A 16,063-nucleotide genomic window follows, 5' to 3' on the forward strand; every position below is an offset into this window, starting at 1 on the left:
GATTGATTGGTGATCTAGGTATAAATCAGTCTAGAGTTACCATAAATTGTGATAGCCAAAGTGCTATTCACTTAGCCAATCACCATACTTATCATGAAAGGACCAAACATATAAACGTTAGATATCATTTCATCAGAGATATGATTGAAACAAGAAAGATTCAAGTTCTGAAGATTGCCACTGAAGACAACCCAGTTGATATGCTAACAAAGTCTCTTCCTAGAGCTAAGTTCAAGCATTGCTTGGACTTGATTAATTTTTCAAGTTGATTGAAGCATGAATGTGAAAAGCAGCTTTGGAGGTTTAAGGGTTCTTCTTCTTATTTGTTTTAAGAGTCAAGGTGGAAATTTGTTGATTTGTGTGACTCTAAAACAAAATAAAATAAAAAGAGTTTCTCAACTAACTTCTTTTCTGTTAGTTGGCTATGATTCTGGTTTAATCTTGGATTCCCTTGTATTCTGCATATATTTTCTTTTCTTATCTTTCTCTCTTGTATGTAATATAAATACAAGTCAGTTTGGTGAGTGGGAAAGTGATTTAACAAGTAAAGGTGAAAGTTACAAGGAATGGTAGAACAAGGTAAAGGTTCTTGTGGGACAAGGAATGGTAGAACAAGGTAAAGGTTCTTGTGGGACTTGTAACTTGTATTGCTTGAAGATCATAGTGAATTGGTGCTGCTCTTCCCGTGGATGTAAGCCTCAAGGCTGAACCAGGTAAAGCTTGGTGTTCTTCTTTCTTTTTCTCTCATCTTTAATTTCTTCATTTTATAAACATTCTTGCATCTATGTGCATGTGTGCACCAGTATTTTGTGGTTCTTGTATGTTTTAATCTTCTTGTTAGGTGTTAGAAGCTAAAGGACCAACACATTCATCTATGGTAAATTGAAAGAAAAAAATGAAAATTTGCTCAGTGTGTACTATAAGAACTTCTTGGGAGATAAGTTTTATTAATTATATAATAAATATATATCAATTATTTTCTCATTTCAATTATAGGTTATCATTGATTCACTGTCAACATAAAATATATGAACAAAAAAAAAGAGATTCAAAATGAACATGTGCAACTTGAGGATAACTTGAAATTACAATTTTCACCCACCTGAACTACTTGAGCTAAGTAATTGACTAGCAGTCAACAAAGCTATGTCGTCTCTTCTATTGAAATGTTGCATAATTATGTATTTTACAAATGATTTCCTTAGAGGAAGCTAGGTGGGATTGAGTTACAAGATTCGTATCTACGTGTCTGCCATAGACATTACAACATTATTTGCCTTAAATCTATGGAAGATTTGGAAGAAAAGGAACCAAAAGAGCTTTGAACTTTTGAGGATTTTGTTTTGTTTATCTGACAACCCAAATTCTAGAGATACTAATAAAATGCATTTACCTATGGAAAATTGAAAAAAAAATGAAAATTTGCTTAGTGTGTACTCTAAGGAACTTCTTGGGAGGTGAGTTTTGTTAATTATACAAAAATATATATCAATGATTTTCTTATTTCAATTCTAGATTATCATTGATTCACTGTCAACATTAAATACAAGAACACAAAAAAGAGGAGATTAAAAAGGAACATAGGAACATGTGCAACTTGAGGATAACTTGAAATTATAAATTTCACCCACCTGAACTACTTGAGCTAAGTAATTGACTAGTAGTCAACAAAGCTATATCATTTCTTGTACCAAAATGTTGCATAATTATGTGTTTTACAAATGGTTCCCTTAGAGGAAGCTAGGTGGTATTGAGTTCAAGATTCGTATCCGCATTAATATAATATTTTACAAGGTTTTAAATGCTTATCATAAAACAACTTAACAAATCTTGCATGCATACATTAAATTATCAAGCAGTGAAATTTAAGTGTGCAGCTACCTTTTGTTACTATTAAATGAAATATAATATCCGTAATTTAATAGAAACAAGACTCAAGAAGAGAGTTGGTTATAATAAAGAAATATCAATTGGTGTCGTAAGACAGAAAAAGAAGACCACCGTAAGCTTTTAAGCTCACCAACAACATCTCTAAAGGGAATTTCAGGTCATTTGAAGGGATAAAACTTTTCAGTGATCCCATCCTAATACAATCAACTTAAAATATCAATCAAGCGTTGTTTAAAGATATCCCAGAACAGAAGTTGGTATAGATGTTCCCGAGTCATGGACAATTTTTTTTTTCTTTTCTGGTTAACCATTCTATAGGACCAAAGAAAACAATGCGGAACCACCAACAAAATTGATGTCAAAGCTCTCCTAAATCTAATCGTGTTTTAAGCTATATATACAAAAAGCAAAGAAAAAACATAAATTGTTTGAAAAGCTGCAGAGTGCAGAGAAATCTAAGTTGTTACCTGTCAATCCTTACAAGTCAGATTCCTCTTTTAGTTCAATGTTGAAAGACACAAGTTTTCTATATGAGCAGTGATTTATTTTAAACTGAACGAAAATGGAATTCGATTTCATGAATCTCATTTCACTGGAATATCCTTAAACTTGATACAGAAGTTATCCATGTTGAATGAACATTTTCAGACTGTGTTTGACATCTTTACACTGCAGTCTATGCTAATAAAGTGTAGAACCTACAATATTCACTTCGAACAACTATGCCTGCAAAATTTATGGAAATGCTACCAGTGGTCTGCACAAGTACAGGATCCATCTTGAAAATGATGAAAACGGTTAGCGTCTCTAACAATTATCAACCTGTTGGTGGCCTTTGATATTAGTTTTACTGCAATGTGGCAATCATCACACATCCGAAGGTTCTTTATTATACGGATGGGTGCTGGTGAAGGTATTTTCATGAGGCCATATGCTAAGGCCAGCTTCTCACTGTGATAACTAAGGTAACCTTCTTTCTGTTCATCTTCCACATCATGCAGCACAGAGGTAATATTTGGCACATACCCCAGTGGTTTAATCAATGCCAACAATTGTTGGACCTTGTTATAAATTTGAACAGACTCTGGATGATTGCTGCCTTCCGAAAGAAAAACATGGATATTGTTTCTTATTTCCAGCCAACTTACTCCAGGTTCCTTCTTAATGCTTCTTTCCCTCATCAATTTCCGAATTGTCACTACTCCATCCCACTTTCTTGCCTTGGCATACATATTTGATAGCAATGTATATGTCCCTACATCACTAGGATCCATTTGTAAGACAGATTCTGCAATTCGTCTTCCCAAACCATAATTACGATGAACATGGCACGCATTTAGCAAAGTTCGCCAGGCAACAACATCCCACTTCACTTGAGTTGTCTTCATGAATTTCTCGGCGTCATCAAGCATACCAACCCTGCACAAAAGTGCTATCATACAGGTGTAATGCTCCAATCCTGGCTCAATCTTGAAATTTTTCATTAGCTGATTCAAATAGTAAAACCCTTCTTTTAGAAGCCCCAAATGAGCACAAGCAGAAAGAACCCCGATAAAGGTTACATAATTTGGACATTCTCCAGCAAGCATCATGTCTTGGAACACTTGTAAAGCTTGTTTACCAAGCCCATGATGGGAATACCCACATATCATAGCATTCCAAGTGATAATATCTCGATGTATCATATCTGAGAACGCATTATATGAAGAATCAATGCTTCCGCTCTTGGAATACATATTTATCAAAGCATTCGTGACAATGACATAATCCTTAAAGCCTAACTTCTCAACCCTAGCATGTAATAGATCACCATGTCTCAGTGCTGCTATACTTGCACATGCATTAAGCAAAACTGCAAAAGTGTATTCGTTGGGTGGAGTACCATCTCGATCCATACATGTGAACAAATTCAAACTCTCTTCAAAGTATCCGTTGTGCAAGTAAGCGGTCATAAGGGCTGTCCACATAACCACATTCCTTTTTTGCAAGCCATCAAAAACTTTCTTTGCACTCAAAACCTCACCACATTTTCCATACATGTCTATCAGCATGCTACCAACAAACTCATTAAACATCAAACCATCTCTCAACAACCGGGCATGCACTCGCAAACCCAATTGCAAATCTCTAATTTGAGCACAAAGCCCCATGACACTGACATATGTAACATGATCCCATGCCACACATTCATCCACCATCCTCCTCAAAAGTTCCATAGCCTGTTCCCCACACCCAGATACCACAAGTGCATTCAAGACCGAGTTATAAGAAAATATATCATTGCCATGTCCACCAGGAACTGTATCCAACACCTGTAATGCTAACTCTACATGAAAGCACCTTGAGTACATGTGAACAAGTGCACTCTTCACATATTCATGACATACCAACCCAAACTTTAACAGTAGCCCATGACACTGCATCCCTTCCTGGACTCTCCCGCTATGAGAACAAGCGGAAAGAGCAGTGGTGAACACATACTCATTTGGGCATGCATCTTGCAATGAAACCAGGTTTTTGAACATCACAAGGACTTCCAAATGGTCCCCACTATGCAGATACCCGGCCATCAAAGCATTCCAAGAAACAACGTTTCTAAGGGGCATTGCATCAAACACATTTCGGGCAAGACCCAGTTGGCCACATTTGACATACAGATGGATGAGGGAGTTGAGGTGAGTGATGTGAGAGCGACTTGACGTTTGGTTGCGAATCAGAAACTGGGCATGCATGGCTTTGCCAAAGGGTAAACATTTGGCCTCAGCACAGAGCTTCAACAACTTAACAAGCTCTTCAAGGGATGGAAGGACAGATAGGTACCTTGAACACCCACCCACCATTGGCAACTGCACTTTATGCTCATTCAGTTATCAAACTAGATAAAAAAAACACAAATCAACACACAATTACATGTTTGCTTGCAAATCTAGGTTGTCTATTGGTTTGCATGGTTTTTTAGTTCCTCCACGTTGTTGTTGTTATTGTTGCATTGGATGAGATATATCGAGTTCTGTGATTTGAAACAAATTTATGCATCTGTTTTTTTTAAGTTATATTTTTTTTTTCTTAAATATGTTTTTATCTATAAATTTAGATTCAATCTGGTTTTTTTTAATCTTCAGCAACTTAATTTTTTCTCATTTTCTCACTACAAATATGCTAAGTTAATCTATTAAACAAAATTCATTGATATAGTATAAAATCCATCTAATAATATTTTTATTAAATAAAAAATTATATTAAATTTAATTGATGATGCCTAATTATATCAAAATGTAATTAACAATTATGTTATTAGATACTAATGATCATCTAATCAAATATGGTTAATGACTCTATATAATTAAATTCCTTGAATTTATTGTACAAAATTCACACATAATAATGTTTTTGTTAGTAAAATATTATATTAAATTCAATTAATATATTATATATGTCTCTATTTATTATTGATAATTATGTCATTGATGATGCCTAATTATATCAAAATGTAATTAACAATTATGTTATTAGATACTAATGATCATCTAATCAAATATGGTTAATGACTCTATATAATTAAATTCCTTGAATTTATTGTACAAAATTCACACATAATAATGTTTTTGTTAGTAAAATATTATATTAAATTCAATTAATATATTATATATGTCTCTATTTATTATTGATAATTATGTCATTGGTTATCCTCTGTTTAATTATGTTATTGGGACTAAATTGAAACAAACAATTAATATAAGAGACCAAAATAGAGTTTTAACCTAATAAGAATTAATAGTTTAAATATTTAATCCCTTTTATAAATGATTATTTACATAAAATTTAAATTACATGATGAACCCTAAGATATTTATATGATTGCGTTTATTATAGCAATATTTGAAATAAAAGAAGAAAAAGATGAAACAAGAGATTGATGAGTAATACCTCGTAACAAGCTTTATTAGATCTTCAACAATAGAGATTTTAGGTGTTTTGCTGCAACCTTTCACACTACACAAATCTCAAGAAATATAATAGAAAAGAGAGAAAAAAAAATTTCGAGCTCTAAGAAGTTTTCGACGAAATTCTGAGGCCTCGAGTCTGTTATTTATAGACATCAAAAATTTTCCAGAACGGCCCGTTCCAAATCAGAACGGGCCGTTCTGAATCCGTCCGTTCCGTGTTAATTGTGTAACTGGAACGGCCCGTTTTAATACTAGAACGGCCCGTTCCAGATATGATTTTTACACATGATTGACTAGGATGGAACGGCCGTTCCAAACAAGGTTTTTAGTCTTTTTTAATAACTTAGAACGGCCCGTTCCAAACTGGGTTTTTAAACGGCCGTTCCAGTTGTGGGAACGGCCCGTTCCGGTTTTGGATTAAAAAAAATAAACTCTAATTTTGTTTGTTTTCCCAATCTAATTCCTATAAAACCCTCCGCCTGGCACCTTCACTCCAGCGACTCTGCAACATTTTTGGCTTCGATCCATTTACATATTATACGTAAACTGTTACGCTAGGTAGTTCTAAACTACAAAGTTCGAGGGTTCTGTTTTTTTCATTGCAATGTTCTCTAAACAGGCTTGAAGCTGATAACGGGTGTGCTCTTATTTGATATTTTAAAAACTTTGCATATAGAATGCTTCGCTCCTTATGTGCCCTGTTTCACTCTTCTCAGTATCATAATTTTTCTTGAATTTTGGCTTGCAAATTTGTTATTTTTACCACTTTTGATGAATTGGGTATCCTAAAGTCTGTGCAGTTCATACTAAATTAACTACTTTGTTCTAAGCAACACGGTACTGCTTCTAGATTATGTTTGAATTGATTTCCTGTTCATTATGATAGGGACCAAATTTAAGATACTTGAATTTGTGGAGTAGGAAATCATTTTAAACCTTCTTTATATTTGTGGTGTTCCCCTTTCCCTTGAACGTTGCTGTTTATCACCATTGAAGAATTATCACAATATTCTTAGTAATGCCAGTTTTTGGTATAGAACAATCAGTATTGTGGTGCTTTTATATTTTTATCTTGATTATGGAAGAGATCGTCTTGTGCTTGATCATCTTAAAGAGGAACATAAAAAGTGTAGAGAACAGGGAATCATTTTGATTAATAGTGAAGCAGCCGCATCATGGAGAAAATTTTGGTAGTTAGTAGTAGTAGTTTCTGAAAATTTGTTTTATTTTGGTTGTCCCACATTAGGAATGTAGGCCGCCTGATACTGATATCTAGCAAGCATAAATGTAGGCTCTGGTGAATTTCAAACCCATGTGGTGGCAATACATAACCTGCAACAGCTAAGTGATAGAACCGGAATAGAATTTGCATCAGCTACCCAAGAAGCACATCAGAGAGTATTGGAAGAACAATTTGAGTACTGGAGCTGAATGCAACTTTTATAATCATGTAATTTTATCCAAAAAAAAAAGCCATTATATCAATAATTAATAGGATTGGCGACCTTCATTAAGATGCACAAACTCAATATAATAGCTTACCCGACTTCCTCAAATTTCTTACCCACTTTTCTATAGATTCACACAGTTTATCATTGTTGCCACCCTATAGTTTTGCTCTTAGATATTTGGATATTTTAGTTACTCACAACCTGTTTGATAAAATGTGTCTTCAACTAGTTGTCTTGTTGTGTCACTTGCTTGGATATTATGGATTCTTTCAAACAACTTTGGAATGGGTTCTGTTCTGCTAATAGAAATTGGGTGTGCTTTCACCTATCACTTTTTAGTTATTGTGTTGTTTTGGTAGTCGTTCATTTTGACATGATTCCTCATTCTCATTCTTTTCTAATTATCTTTCACTTTATCTTTTGTTTCTTTATGTTCTCAATTTAAGTTCTGAATTCTCTTCTATTGTTCCTCAATTAAAACTTGATAAGTTAGCATTTATGCTAAGAATGCTCTAGTCTCATTTGATCTTTTTAATTTTTTATTGTAGCTAATCACTTGTCATTTATGAATGTCTTTAATGATTTCATTCAATTGCAGAATCAAAGCACTGGATAATGGCTGTGATGGGTAAGGCAAGAGAAGCAGGACTTCCATTGATGAAGCTGGTTAAGTTGAGAGGGATGCCTATTTTGCAGCAATTGCATTTAGAGGAACGGCTGCTTCGAACCAGTTCAGATAATTGGTGCCTTATAAATGATGGAACCAGTTCCCCTACCATCGTGATGGGCTTGTCTGGGTACTTCTTTTACCATTAGAATGTTCCTCTGCTTCAGAAGCAATCATTTTCTGGTTTTACTAATATCCCAATATTTGACATGAATATCTATTGTTCAATGTGTAGAATCTGATTTGATGCATCTGTGAATTCTGAAAAGTTTATACATTGAAAATAGTTTAGGTGGAGTGCAATGTTGATTCCTGTTTTATGGTCTAATTTCTTGATTTTGTGCAATATTGATGAATGATGTCAAAATAGGTACTCATATCACTAATGGGCTAGTTTGTGGAGCCATTTTTTTTTTTTTATTCCAAGGAGTGTTCTTGTGTCTGGCTTGCTTAACTTGCGTTTAGGAATATTTTTAAAATTTTGCAGGAGCACATTTTATTGATAAGTTTGGCTCAAATTTAAAGTTTCCACTAACCTTGGTCTTTTCCCATAATCACTGTTCGATTTTCAAAAAACCTATGGGAAATGGTTGTGGTGACACTGGCAGCATTTTAGGTCAGGTATGAGGGTGATGGGAGTGCAATGCAATGATGATAGGTTGGTGACAACATTGGTGTTCAGTGTGGAGGTGGCATGGGTAATTGGGTGGTGGCAATGGAATTGCAGATGGTGTTGGGTGGCTGCCGCAGGAGGGGGGGGGGGGGTGATAGTGAGGAGTAGAGCATGAGAAGGGGAAGGGTGTGTTAAGTTTTCGCCTCCTTCATGGAAACTGTTTTCATCGATCCTGTGGGAATGTTGCATTCCCAGGTATATGCTTCAGACTGTTTTAATGACACTAGTATATAGCAAATGAATGTTAAATTCTATAGGTCGCTTGTTGATTTGCTTTATTTGTGTGATGCCTCCTTCAACCCTCTCTATATATAATAATAACCAAGGGGAAAAGAATGTAATTTCAATGTGGAATATTTACATAGGAAACTTTCAGAACTTGTTGAAGTCAAGCCTGTGTTGCAAGATCATATACCTATCATCAGAAGATTTACTGGGGGAGGAACTGTTGTTGTTGACCAAAATACTATATTTGTTACGATGATATGCAATAAAGATGCTGTTTCAAATGTGCAACCCTTTCCCCGCAGTATCATGTCCTGGAGTGGTTTGTTATACAACGATGTTTTTGAAGGTCTTGCTGATTTCCATCTCCGTGAGAATGGTACATTGATTGAGTCCAGTATCAATATGCTTTTAACAATGTTTATGGGATAGTTATACTATCAATTTTTTATGTAGGCATCTCATCTAGAGCACATACATTTTAATTTTGCTTTGAGAGGCAAATAGACTGATTCCATTGAATGATTTAAGGACTGCATAAATTTTATATCTGTTTCATGAAACATTGAAACGTAATGAATTTCTAATTGGATTCTTATTTCCTTTGTCCTCAAAGATTATGTGTTTGGTGATCGCAAGTTTGGTGGTAATGCTCAATCTATAACCAAGAACCGGTGGATACACCACACATCTTTTTTATGGGATTATGATGTCAAGAACATGTCTTATCTCAAGTTACCGGCAAAGGCTCCTCAGTACCGATTAGTAAGCTATAGTTTTTTTTTTTTTTTCATTTTTCTTTCTTCTGCATTTGAGTTGTTGATGTGTGTTGTGCTCCTTATCTTCTTTTGGTTGGGTTGATATGCTTTATGCCATGTATATTTTTATCGGATTGTAAGCTGCTTGTCATGTATACTTTTCTGATTCAGGTGACTTGATAAAAACTTGGGTTTTTAATCTTGTTCCAGACTAAACCGAAAGATGGATGCATTTTAAAAATTTAGAATCAAGGAAAGATAATATGGGTGATGTTGTAATCTTCTATATGATATGCAACATTGACATTCTAATCTGTCTAAACAAATAATAGCACAAATATGTAACTTGCCTGTAAACTCCAACTTACTAACAGTAGCATATTAAAAGTTTGAGTAAATTTCTTCTAGAGAAGGTAGTCAAGGTACCAAGTGCAGAGAAAGAGTTGAATGAATTTGAATGTGGAAATAAATGTTTCTTCATTGTGAATTGTACCTATTACCTATTTATTATGGTATCTTCTAATATATTTAATTGTCTGACTAACTCTAACTAAATGAGTTAACTAGCGCTAGTGGGACCTCTCTAACTGAAACAGTTCTATTCCTCTATCTATTTTCTTGGTATTTTTTTGTTTACTACATAGATATGACGAGAATAATTTCTGCCATGACTGATTTTAGGTGAACAAAAAGTGAAATTATTTAGTTTTCTGTCTCCAGTGGCATTAAGCTCAAAATAGGAGTCCTCTGCAATGCATGGAAAACATTACTTTTCTGCTTTTCTTGTGTGTTTGTGTATAATTTGAATATAAGTTGCTGTCTCCAGATGTTATCAAACTTACCTGTTTTGAGTTTATTTTGCCTCAACTGTTTACCAATCCATGTTCACATTTGGATTGCTACGGTGCAGACAAGGAGTCACTTGGATTTTGTTTGTCGAATGAAGGAGTATTTGACAAGATCAGAATTTATAGAGAGAACTATTAAGGCTATTGGAGGTCAATTTTCTGTGAAATCCATTAGCTCGGAGTCCATAGACGTTCCCTCTGTTTCTGAATATGTTCATACCACTAGGCTTCTCACAAACCAGGAAATTCAGGAAGCTTGTTGCACTATTCAAACTTGAAAAAATAGTTACATTGCATTCTCCAATGGGGAATAATTTTTAAGGTATAGTATGTAAGAAGAGAGAATTCTTCAATGGGGAAATTGAGGATGCTGCTGTGGACATTGCATTCCCCAAGTTTAATGCTGATAAAATTTGACTGCTACGTTCTGATATTGTTGTCTAATTAATTTTTTCGTATGACCAAATTGTGTCTTTTTCTTTTGGCTAGAATATTTCATATTCTTTAAGTGAAAGATATATTATTTTTTTTATTCTTAAGTTTCAATTATTATATTGTTTTTTCCGAGAACTATTTTTTCTGTATAATTTTATCCTCATCCATTTATTGATTGTGCTTATCTTTTGTTCTAGAGTCACTTCTTTTTATTCTGCTTCTAGATTTTAGATTTGGCAGTGTTGATTTTCTTCAAATACAAAATTCAGTTTGGGTGGAATCATACCTTGGTCTAATAAATTGACAATATAGTTCGAGTTTAGGCTGAAATTTCCATCTTTATGGGATTCGAGGAAGGCACCTAAGCTTTATGACTGGTTTTAGATTCAATATTTGTGAAGAGAACAGTATTGTATGTTTTGTTAGTTCTATTGGTGAGGAACAGGAAGTTGATCTTGTCCCCTACCTTGAATACCAACCTCACGCAAACACAATTTTTGGTGACACACTATATACTATTTATTGAAATTGAATAGTTATATACATTATAGACATCTCAATAGTGCAATTGAGATTTCTATATTATATAGTTGGTGCTTACAAAAAAATAAATATATTCCCAATTTGTGTGTCTTATTTTTTGTTGGATTGATCAGTTAAACAAAACATAGGTTATATACAAGAAAAGCAACATAGAGATATATGTAATGTGCTGGAACTTGGGCGGTGTTGGCTTTCATAGTGGTGGTTTTCCACTACCATTTATAATTACAATTGTCCTTCCATTTAAGCAACAAATTATGACCATGGTGTACATTTTAAGCATTAATGTTGCTTTTTATATCCCTCAAGAATCCTTTCCTTACTGTATTTTAAACTACAAGAAAATTTATGTTTATGCATATGTAAATTAAACTACAGGAATATTCATAGCCTTGCGTGCTTCCTGAGTCTGTCGCCAGCGTCTTTTGCATTATCTGGGACAGGCATGTTGCACAGTAGAGTAACCCTTGATGATGATATCTGAGATGTCTTTTGTGAGTTTGAAGGATCAAGTTTCCATATTTTCACCTCCCATACCTGGTCACATGAAAAAATATTATATCATAACAATTATTTGCATGCTTACATAATAGATCTGACTTCTCTTAACTGAGCAATTTATCTTAGAGGGTAAAGTAATTAATGAGAAAAAAAATAACGGTCTATGTTACATGTATTTGAAAAACAAAACATAGATATATTTGAATGTTAAATGTTGATATTTTCATGAATAGTTTTGATTAGGTACTTTATTTTTACTCTAGAAGACTCAAATCCGGTAGTAATATAGCTTGGTTATGACATGTAAATAATAGTCCATCAATGCCTACAAAGTTAACCCAGTAATGATTTGTTTCTTAAACACAAGAAAAAATGTTTAATATGCTGAATATTTTCTCCCAAGATTAGTGGGTTGGTGAACACATCACGGGTCCTAAGGTACATCCAGTGCCATGTTTGAGCAAACAGAACTAAACCATTTAAAAAAATTAATATTAAGATGTAAGGTGAGATCTAGAAATGGCAAATAAATCTATTTATTCATTATTCATTCGATCCATTAACAAATAAATTTATGTATTATACTAAAAATGAATAATAAATTGAATCCAATTCATTCATTTAGTTTTAATAATGGTTAATGGTTAATGATTCATTAATTATTTTTTCATAATATATTGGATTATAATATGAAATATTTATTGTATTGAGATTTTAAAAAATTATTTTGACATAAAAAAAATATCTTATAAATTTTAAAAGAATATATAAAAATGTAATGACTTATAAACAAATATATTTTAAAAAAAATTTAAAATATGATTTTTATGAATGAATTTAATATTTATTTATGAAAAAATTGTTAATGAATAGATTGAATAAATTATTGTTTTAAATAGAGAATTTTTAACATAAATAGAATTTTTTTTATAAAAAAATTACCAAAATAGCATCTGTTACACTTTATTTACACAACTAGCACTAATCACTGATTACACTCAGAATTCAGTTCACCAGGAATCGAATTCTGAGCTTCAAAATTTTTTTGTTTTGTGATCAGAATTTGGTTCTCGGAGAACCGAATTCTGAGTTGTTTTTAATTTTTTTTTTTGCGTTTATGGCTTAGTCAAAGGAAGTGGAACGGGTCGTTCCTGAAACAGAACGGGTCGTTCCTGAAACAGAACGGGTCGTTCCTGAAACAGAACGGCTCGTTCCTGAAACAGAACAGCTCGTTCCTGAAACAGAACGGCTCGTTCTGCTTCCGGAATGGCCCGTTCCACTTCTAACATTCGCGCACACTGGACCACAAACACAAAAAAAAATTGAAAACAACTCAGAATTCGGTTCTCCAGGAACCGAATTCTGATCACGAAAAAAAAAATTTGAAACTTAGAATTCGGTTCCGGGAACCGAATTCTAAGTGTAAACAGTGAGCAGTGCTAGTTGTGTAAATAAAGTATAATAGATGTTATTTTTGTATTTTTTTTAAAATTCTATTTACGTAAAAAATTCTTTAAATAGATTGATGGGATTGAATTTTTGTTTAATGAATTTTAAATAAATTAATGTATTATTTTTTATATTATTTATTTATTATGATTTGTTAAAAAGAATTATCCAAAACATCCATTTGTTACCCCTTTAACCTATATATGATCGTTTGAATAATTTTTGTTTGAAAGGTTTGAATAACTGTTAGATAATATATTTTAAGAATATTTAAAAGAGCGAGGTTTACGCCTGATAATGTTTAATTTCTTCAAAAAAAATCTCGGGTAAAAATAATTGCATGAACATTTCACAAAATAAGTTATGGAAGTTAATTACTTGAGAAAATTTATTTATTTTATCATAACAATTGATTTATTTATATTTTTTTTTTTTTTGGAGAGGAGAGGCACTTCACAAATAACAGTGAAAACCTATGAACATGTCTAATCAAATGTAGCTTCAGGGCTACTAGTTCCGTGCTAATTTCAATGACTGATTCCTTCTTTTTTAATATAAAATGCTATGACTCATTCTTATAAAGTGGTCTTATCTCAAATAATAAGGAGAGATGATAATCTTATGTGTTTGAAATGATTTAATCTGACATTGTGCACGCATTTGATGTTGATGCAAAAATTATATTTTACTTATGTACTCTATTTTAATTTAATTCTGATCAGCGAAGGACTAATTTTTTTTCAATACACCCATTTGATGTTGATGCCTACTACTATTAGTATTAGATTTGGTGGTTAATAGATCTAGCATGGATGATAATGGTGAAAAAATTGAAATACCTGAATGGTTTTGCCAAGAGTTAGAGGGGTGGCTTCAGCATAGACCAAGTCACCAAGCACAGCACTTTTCAAATGGTTGATGCTGAGCTGAATCCCAGCCACTCTTTGGTAGCCACAAGCCATGTGGGCTCCTATGCTTGCCAAAGCCTCTGCCATGAGTGCTGACACCCCTCCATGTAACACCTTGAATGGCTTCAACAACCAATTCCCATTTACCCTTTTTGGGGGGAAAAGAAAATTCACAGGAGAAACAAACCAAAGCATAAAAATAGAAACTTTAATTGTGTGCTAGTTTGGGGGAAAAGAAAGGAAAACCTGGCAGCACTTTTGGGTAACTTTGAGATGGCCAGACACCCTTTGAGGAGATAGCTCTTCAATCTCAAAGCCAATTGAGTGAAGGGGGAAATCCACTTCAGCAGTCTTCGATGATGGTGCCTCCTTTTCCATTTATCAACAAAGTGTTGGATCAAATGGGTTTGCTTCTGACGCACCACTTCTCAGAAGGATTTAGTTTTATAGGACAAGAATAAAGATGAATGCTAAGAGTAGGCACTTAGTGGGTAGGTGTAGGTGAGTGGTTGTTGAATGTTGAAAGTAAGGTCAACAAACTTGAGTATTAGAGATAATCTATTTTAAAAATAATGTTAAAACTTATTTATTTTATAAAAATATTAATTTTTTAAAAATAGAGATAATCTATTTTAAAATTCACAAGTAAAATATAAAGAATAATATATTTTTAATAATGAAATTATATTTTAAAAATAAATAGAATTTAATATTATAATTTAGTAAATTATTTGTTAAAATTATAAATATGTAAAAAAAATTCCTTTAATTTGAGACATAAGAAATCAAATAATACTTTTATTGACATGAAAATTTTTGATATATATATATATATGAGGAAGGTTCAATAAGAATCTTTTATTGATATTATGGTAAGGAACAATTAATTAATCAAAAATTAAACCTTAATTTATTTGTATATTTTAAGAAAGTACAAATCACTTGAGCAAATGAATCATGAGTCATGACCATTCTAATGATCATGTTAAACTAAGTTTTAATATTTTTACAATGAGGAAATGATAACAAACAACATGGCCAAAAGTATGTGACACTACAACAAAAGATAGAAATGTTAGGTGATATGAAAGTATTAAGGATTGTTTCCCGAATCATTGGTTTAATGTCTGGAGCACATTACAACCCATCTCAAGTGTAATAATTGAGGAAAATTTAAAACCAAAAAAAAGATTTAACAAAATGTATCTAAAAAAATTTAAAACAAAGGGAGTGAACAAAACACAAATGAATACTTCAACATTTATTTTAACAATTATTTTTTAAAAAAAATTATAAAGGTTAAAAAACCTAATATTGGTGGCATTAAAAAAGGAAACATTGCGCTAATATACAACAACGAAGGTTAAGGCCTAAGGGAGATATATCGTCATGAAATTGGATCTCAATTATTGTTGTGAGGTGAGGGTGACATGTTACCTTCTAATCCATTGATTTTATGTAGGCACATCGCCAATACCAAGGAAATAACTATTTTTAAGTTTGAGAAATACATGGTAGAATCACTCGAAGGTTCCAAAGAACCAAAAGTAAATTAATTACAATTTCAATAATTTACTGGAAGTTTATTCATAATTAGATAATCAATAACGATAAATATGAATAGGAATGAATGCATGCTACTTGACACATTTCCATGGAGTATAATTCAACAACAAAAGGAGGTTGTATTTCATGTACGGTTTGTTATCTAAATCGTCCAGAAAAATTAAAAAAAAAAATCGATTCAAATGAGAAGCCCATCATTGTG

At 32.8% G+C, this 16,063-nt stretch overlaps 3 protein-coding genes across 7 annotated transcripts; 1 reads left to right on the top strand and 2 right to left on the bottom strand.

Moving 5' to 3' along the window:
• Positions 1 to 574: 574 nt before the first annotated feature.
• LOC109801735 (Biotin/lipoate A/B protein ligase family) lies at positions 575 to 10,991 on the top strand. Of its 3 annotated transcripts, none has more exons than XM_083073059.1 (5): positions 575 to 713; positions 7,887 to 8,085; positions 8,994 to 9,232; positions 9,470 to 9,618; positions 10,522 to 10,991. In XM_083073059.1, exons 2-5 carry the CDS (start codon positions 7,904 to 7,906, stop codon positions 10,735 to 10,737), a joined length of 786 nt encoding a protein of 261 aa, XP_082929185.1. In that variant the 5' UTR covers positions 575 to 713; positions 7,887 to 7,903; the 3' UTR covers positions 10,738 to 10,991. The 3 variants fall into 3 exon arrangements, with proteins under 3 accessions (XP_082929185.1, XP_020218439.1, XP_020218440.1); XM_020362850.3 differs by lacking the exon at positions 575 to 713 and adding an exon at positions 6,087 to 6,474; XM_020362851.3 differs by lacking the exon at positions 575 to 713 and adding an exon at positions 6,087 to 6,395.
• On the bottom strand, positions 2,454 to 5,951 carry EMB2744 (Pentatricopeptide repeat (PPR) superfamily protein). 2 transcript variants are annotated; one of them, XM_020364304.3, is made up of 2 exons: positions 5,818 to 5,951; positions 2,454 to 4,736 (listed from the first exon to the last, which is right to left on the bottom strand). In XM_020364304.3, exon 2 carries the CDS (start codon positions 4,728 to 4,730, stop codon positions 2,637 to 2,639), a length of 2,094 nt encoding a protein of 697 aa, XP_020219893.1. In that variant the 5' UTR covers positions 4,731 to 4,736; positions 5,818 to 5,951; the 3' UTR covers positions 2,454 to 2,636. The 2 variants fall into 2 exon arrangements, with proteins under 2 accessions (XP_020219893.1, XP_020219894.1); XM_020364305.3 differs by having other exon boundaries at positions 2,454 to 4,765; positions 5,818 to 5,945.
• A 611-nt stretch (positions 10,992 to 11,602) lies between the features above and the next one.
• On the bottom strand, positions 11,603 to 14,760 carry LOC109802355 (1,4-dihydroxy-2-naphthoyl-CoA thioesterase 1). 2 transcript variants are annotated; one of them, XM_020363690.3, is made up of 3 exons: positions 14,542 to 14,760; positions 14,227 to 14,418; positions 11,603 to 11,974 (listed from the first exon to the last, which is right to left on the bottom strand). In XM_020363690.3, the coding sequence occupies exons 1-3, from the start codon at positions 14,671 to 14,673 to the stop codon at positions 11,822 to 11,824; spliced, it is 477 nt and encodes a 158-aa protein (XP_020219279.1). In that variant the 5' UTR covers positions 14,674 to 14,760; the 3' UTR covers positions 11,603 to 11,821. The 2 variants fall into 2 exon arrangements, with proteins under 2 accessions (XP_020219279.1, XP_020219280.1); XM_020363691.3 differs by having other exon boundaries at positions 14,227 to 14,443; positions 14,542 to 14,676.
• Positions 14,761 to 16,063: the final 1,303 nt, after the last annotated feature.

Source organism: Cajanus cajan, chromosome 4 (assembly GCF_000230855.2).
Source record: "Cajanus cajan strain Asha chromosome 4, NIPB_CcT2T_4, whole genome shotgun sequence".
Lineage (NCBI taxonomy): Eukaryota > Viridiplantae > Streptophyta > Magnoliopsida > Fabales > Fabaceae > Cajanus > Cajanus cajan.

What these genes read in the sequence shown, in the direction of transcription:
- LOC109802355 (XM_020363690.3), bottom strand. Translation starts at nt 14,673, where the DNA reads ATGGAAAAGGAGGCACCATCATCGAAGACTGCTGAAGTGGATTTCCCC. An exon ending in TTACCCAAAAGTGCTGCCAG is followed by an intron (nt 14,419 to 14,541) that starts GTTTTCCTTTCT and finishes TGGTTGTTGAAG; the next exon opens with CCATTCAAGGTGTTACATGG. An exon ending in CTCTTGGCAAAACCATTCAG is followed by an intron (nt 11,975 to 14,226) that starts GTATTTCAATTT and finishes TCATGTGACCAG; the next exon opens with GTATGGGAGGTGAAAATATG.
- LOC109801735 (XM_083073059.1), top strand. Translation starts at nt 7,904, where the DNA reads ATGGCTGTGATGGGTAAGGCAAGAGAAGCAGGACTTCCATTGATGAAG. An exon ending in ATCGTGATGGGCTTGTCTGG is followed by an intron (nt 8,086 to 8,993) that starts GTACTTCTTTTA and finishes ATATTTACATAG; the next exon opens with GAAACTTTCAGAACTTGTTG. An exon ending in AGGCTCCTCAGTACCGATTA is followed by an intron (nt 9,619 to 10,521) that starts GTAAGCTATAGT and finishes GCTACGGTGCAG; the next exon opens with ACAAGGAGTCACTTGGATTT.
- EMB2744 (XM_020364304.3), bottom strand. Translation starts at nt 4,730, where the DNA reads ATGGTGGGTGGGTGTTCAAGGTACCTATCTGTCCTTCCATCCCTTGAA.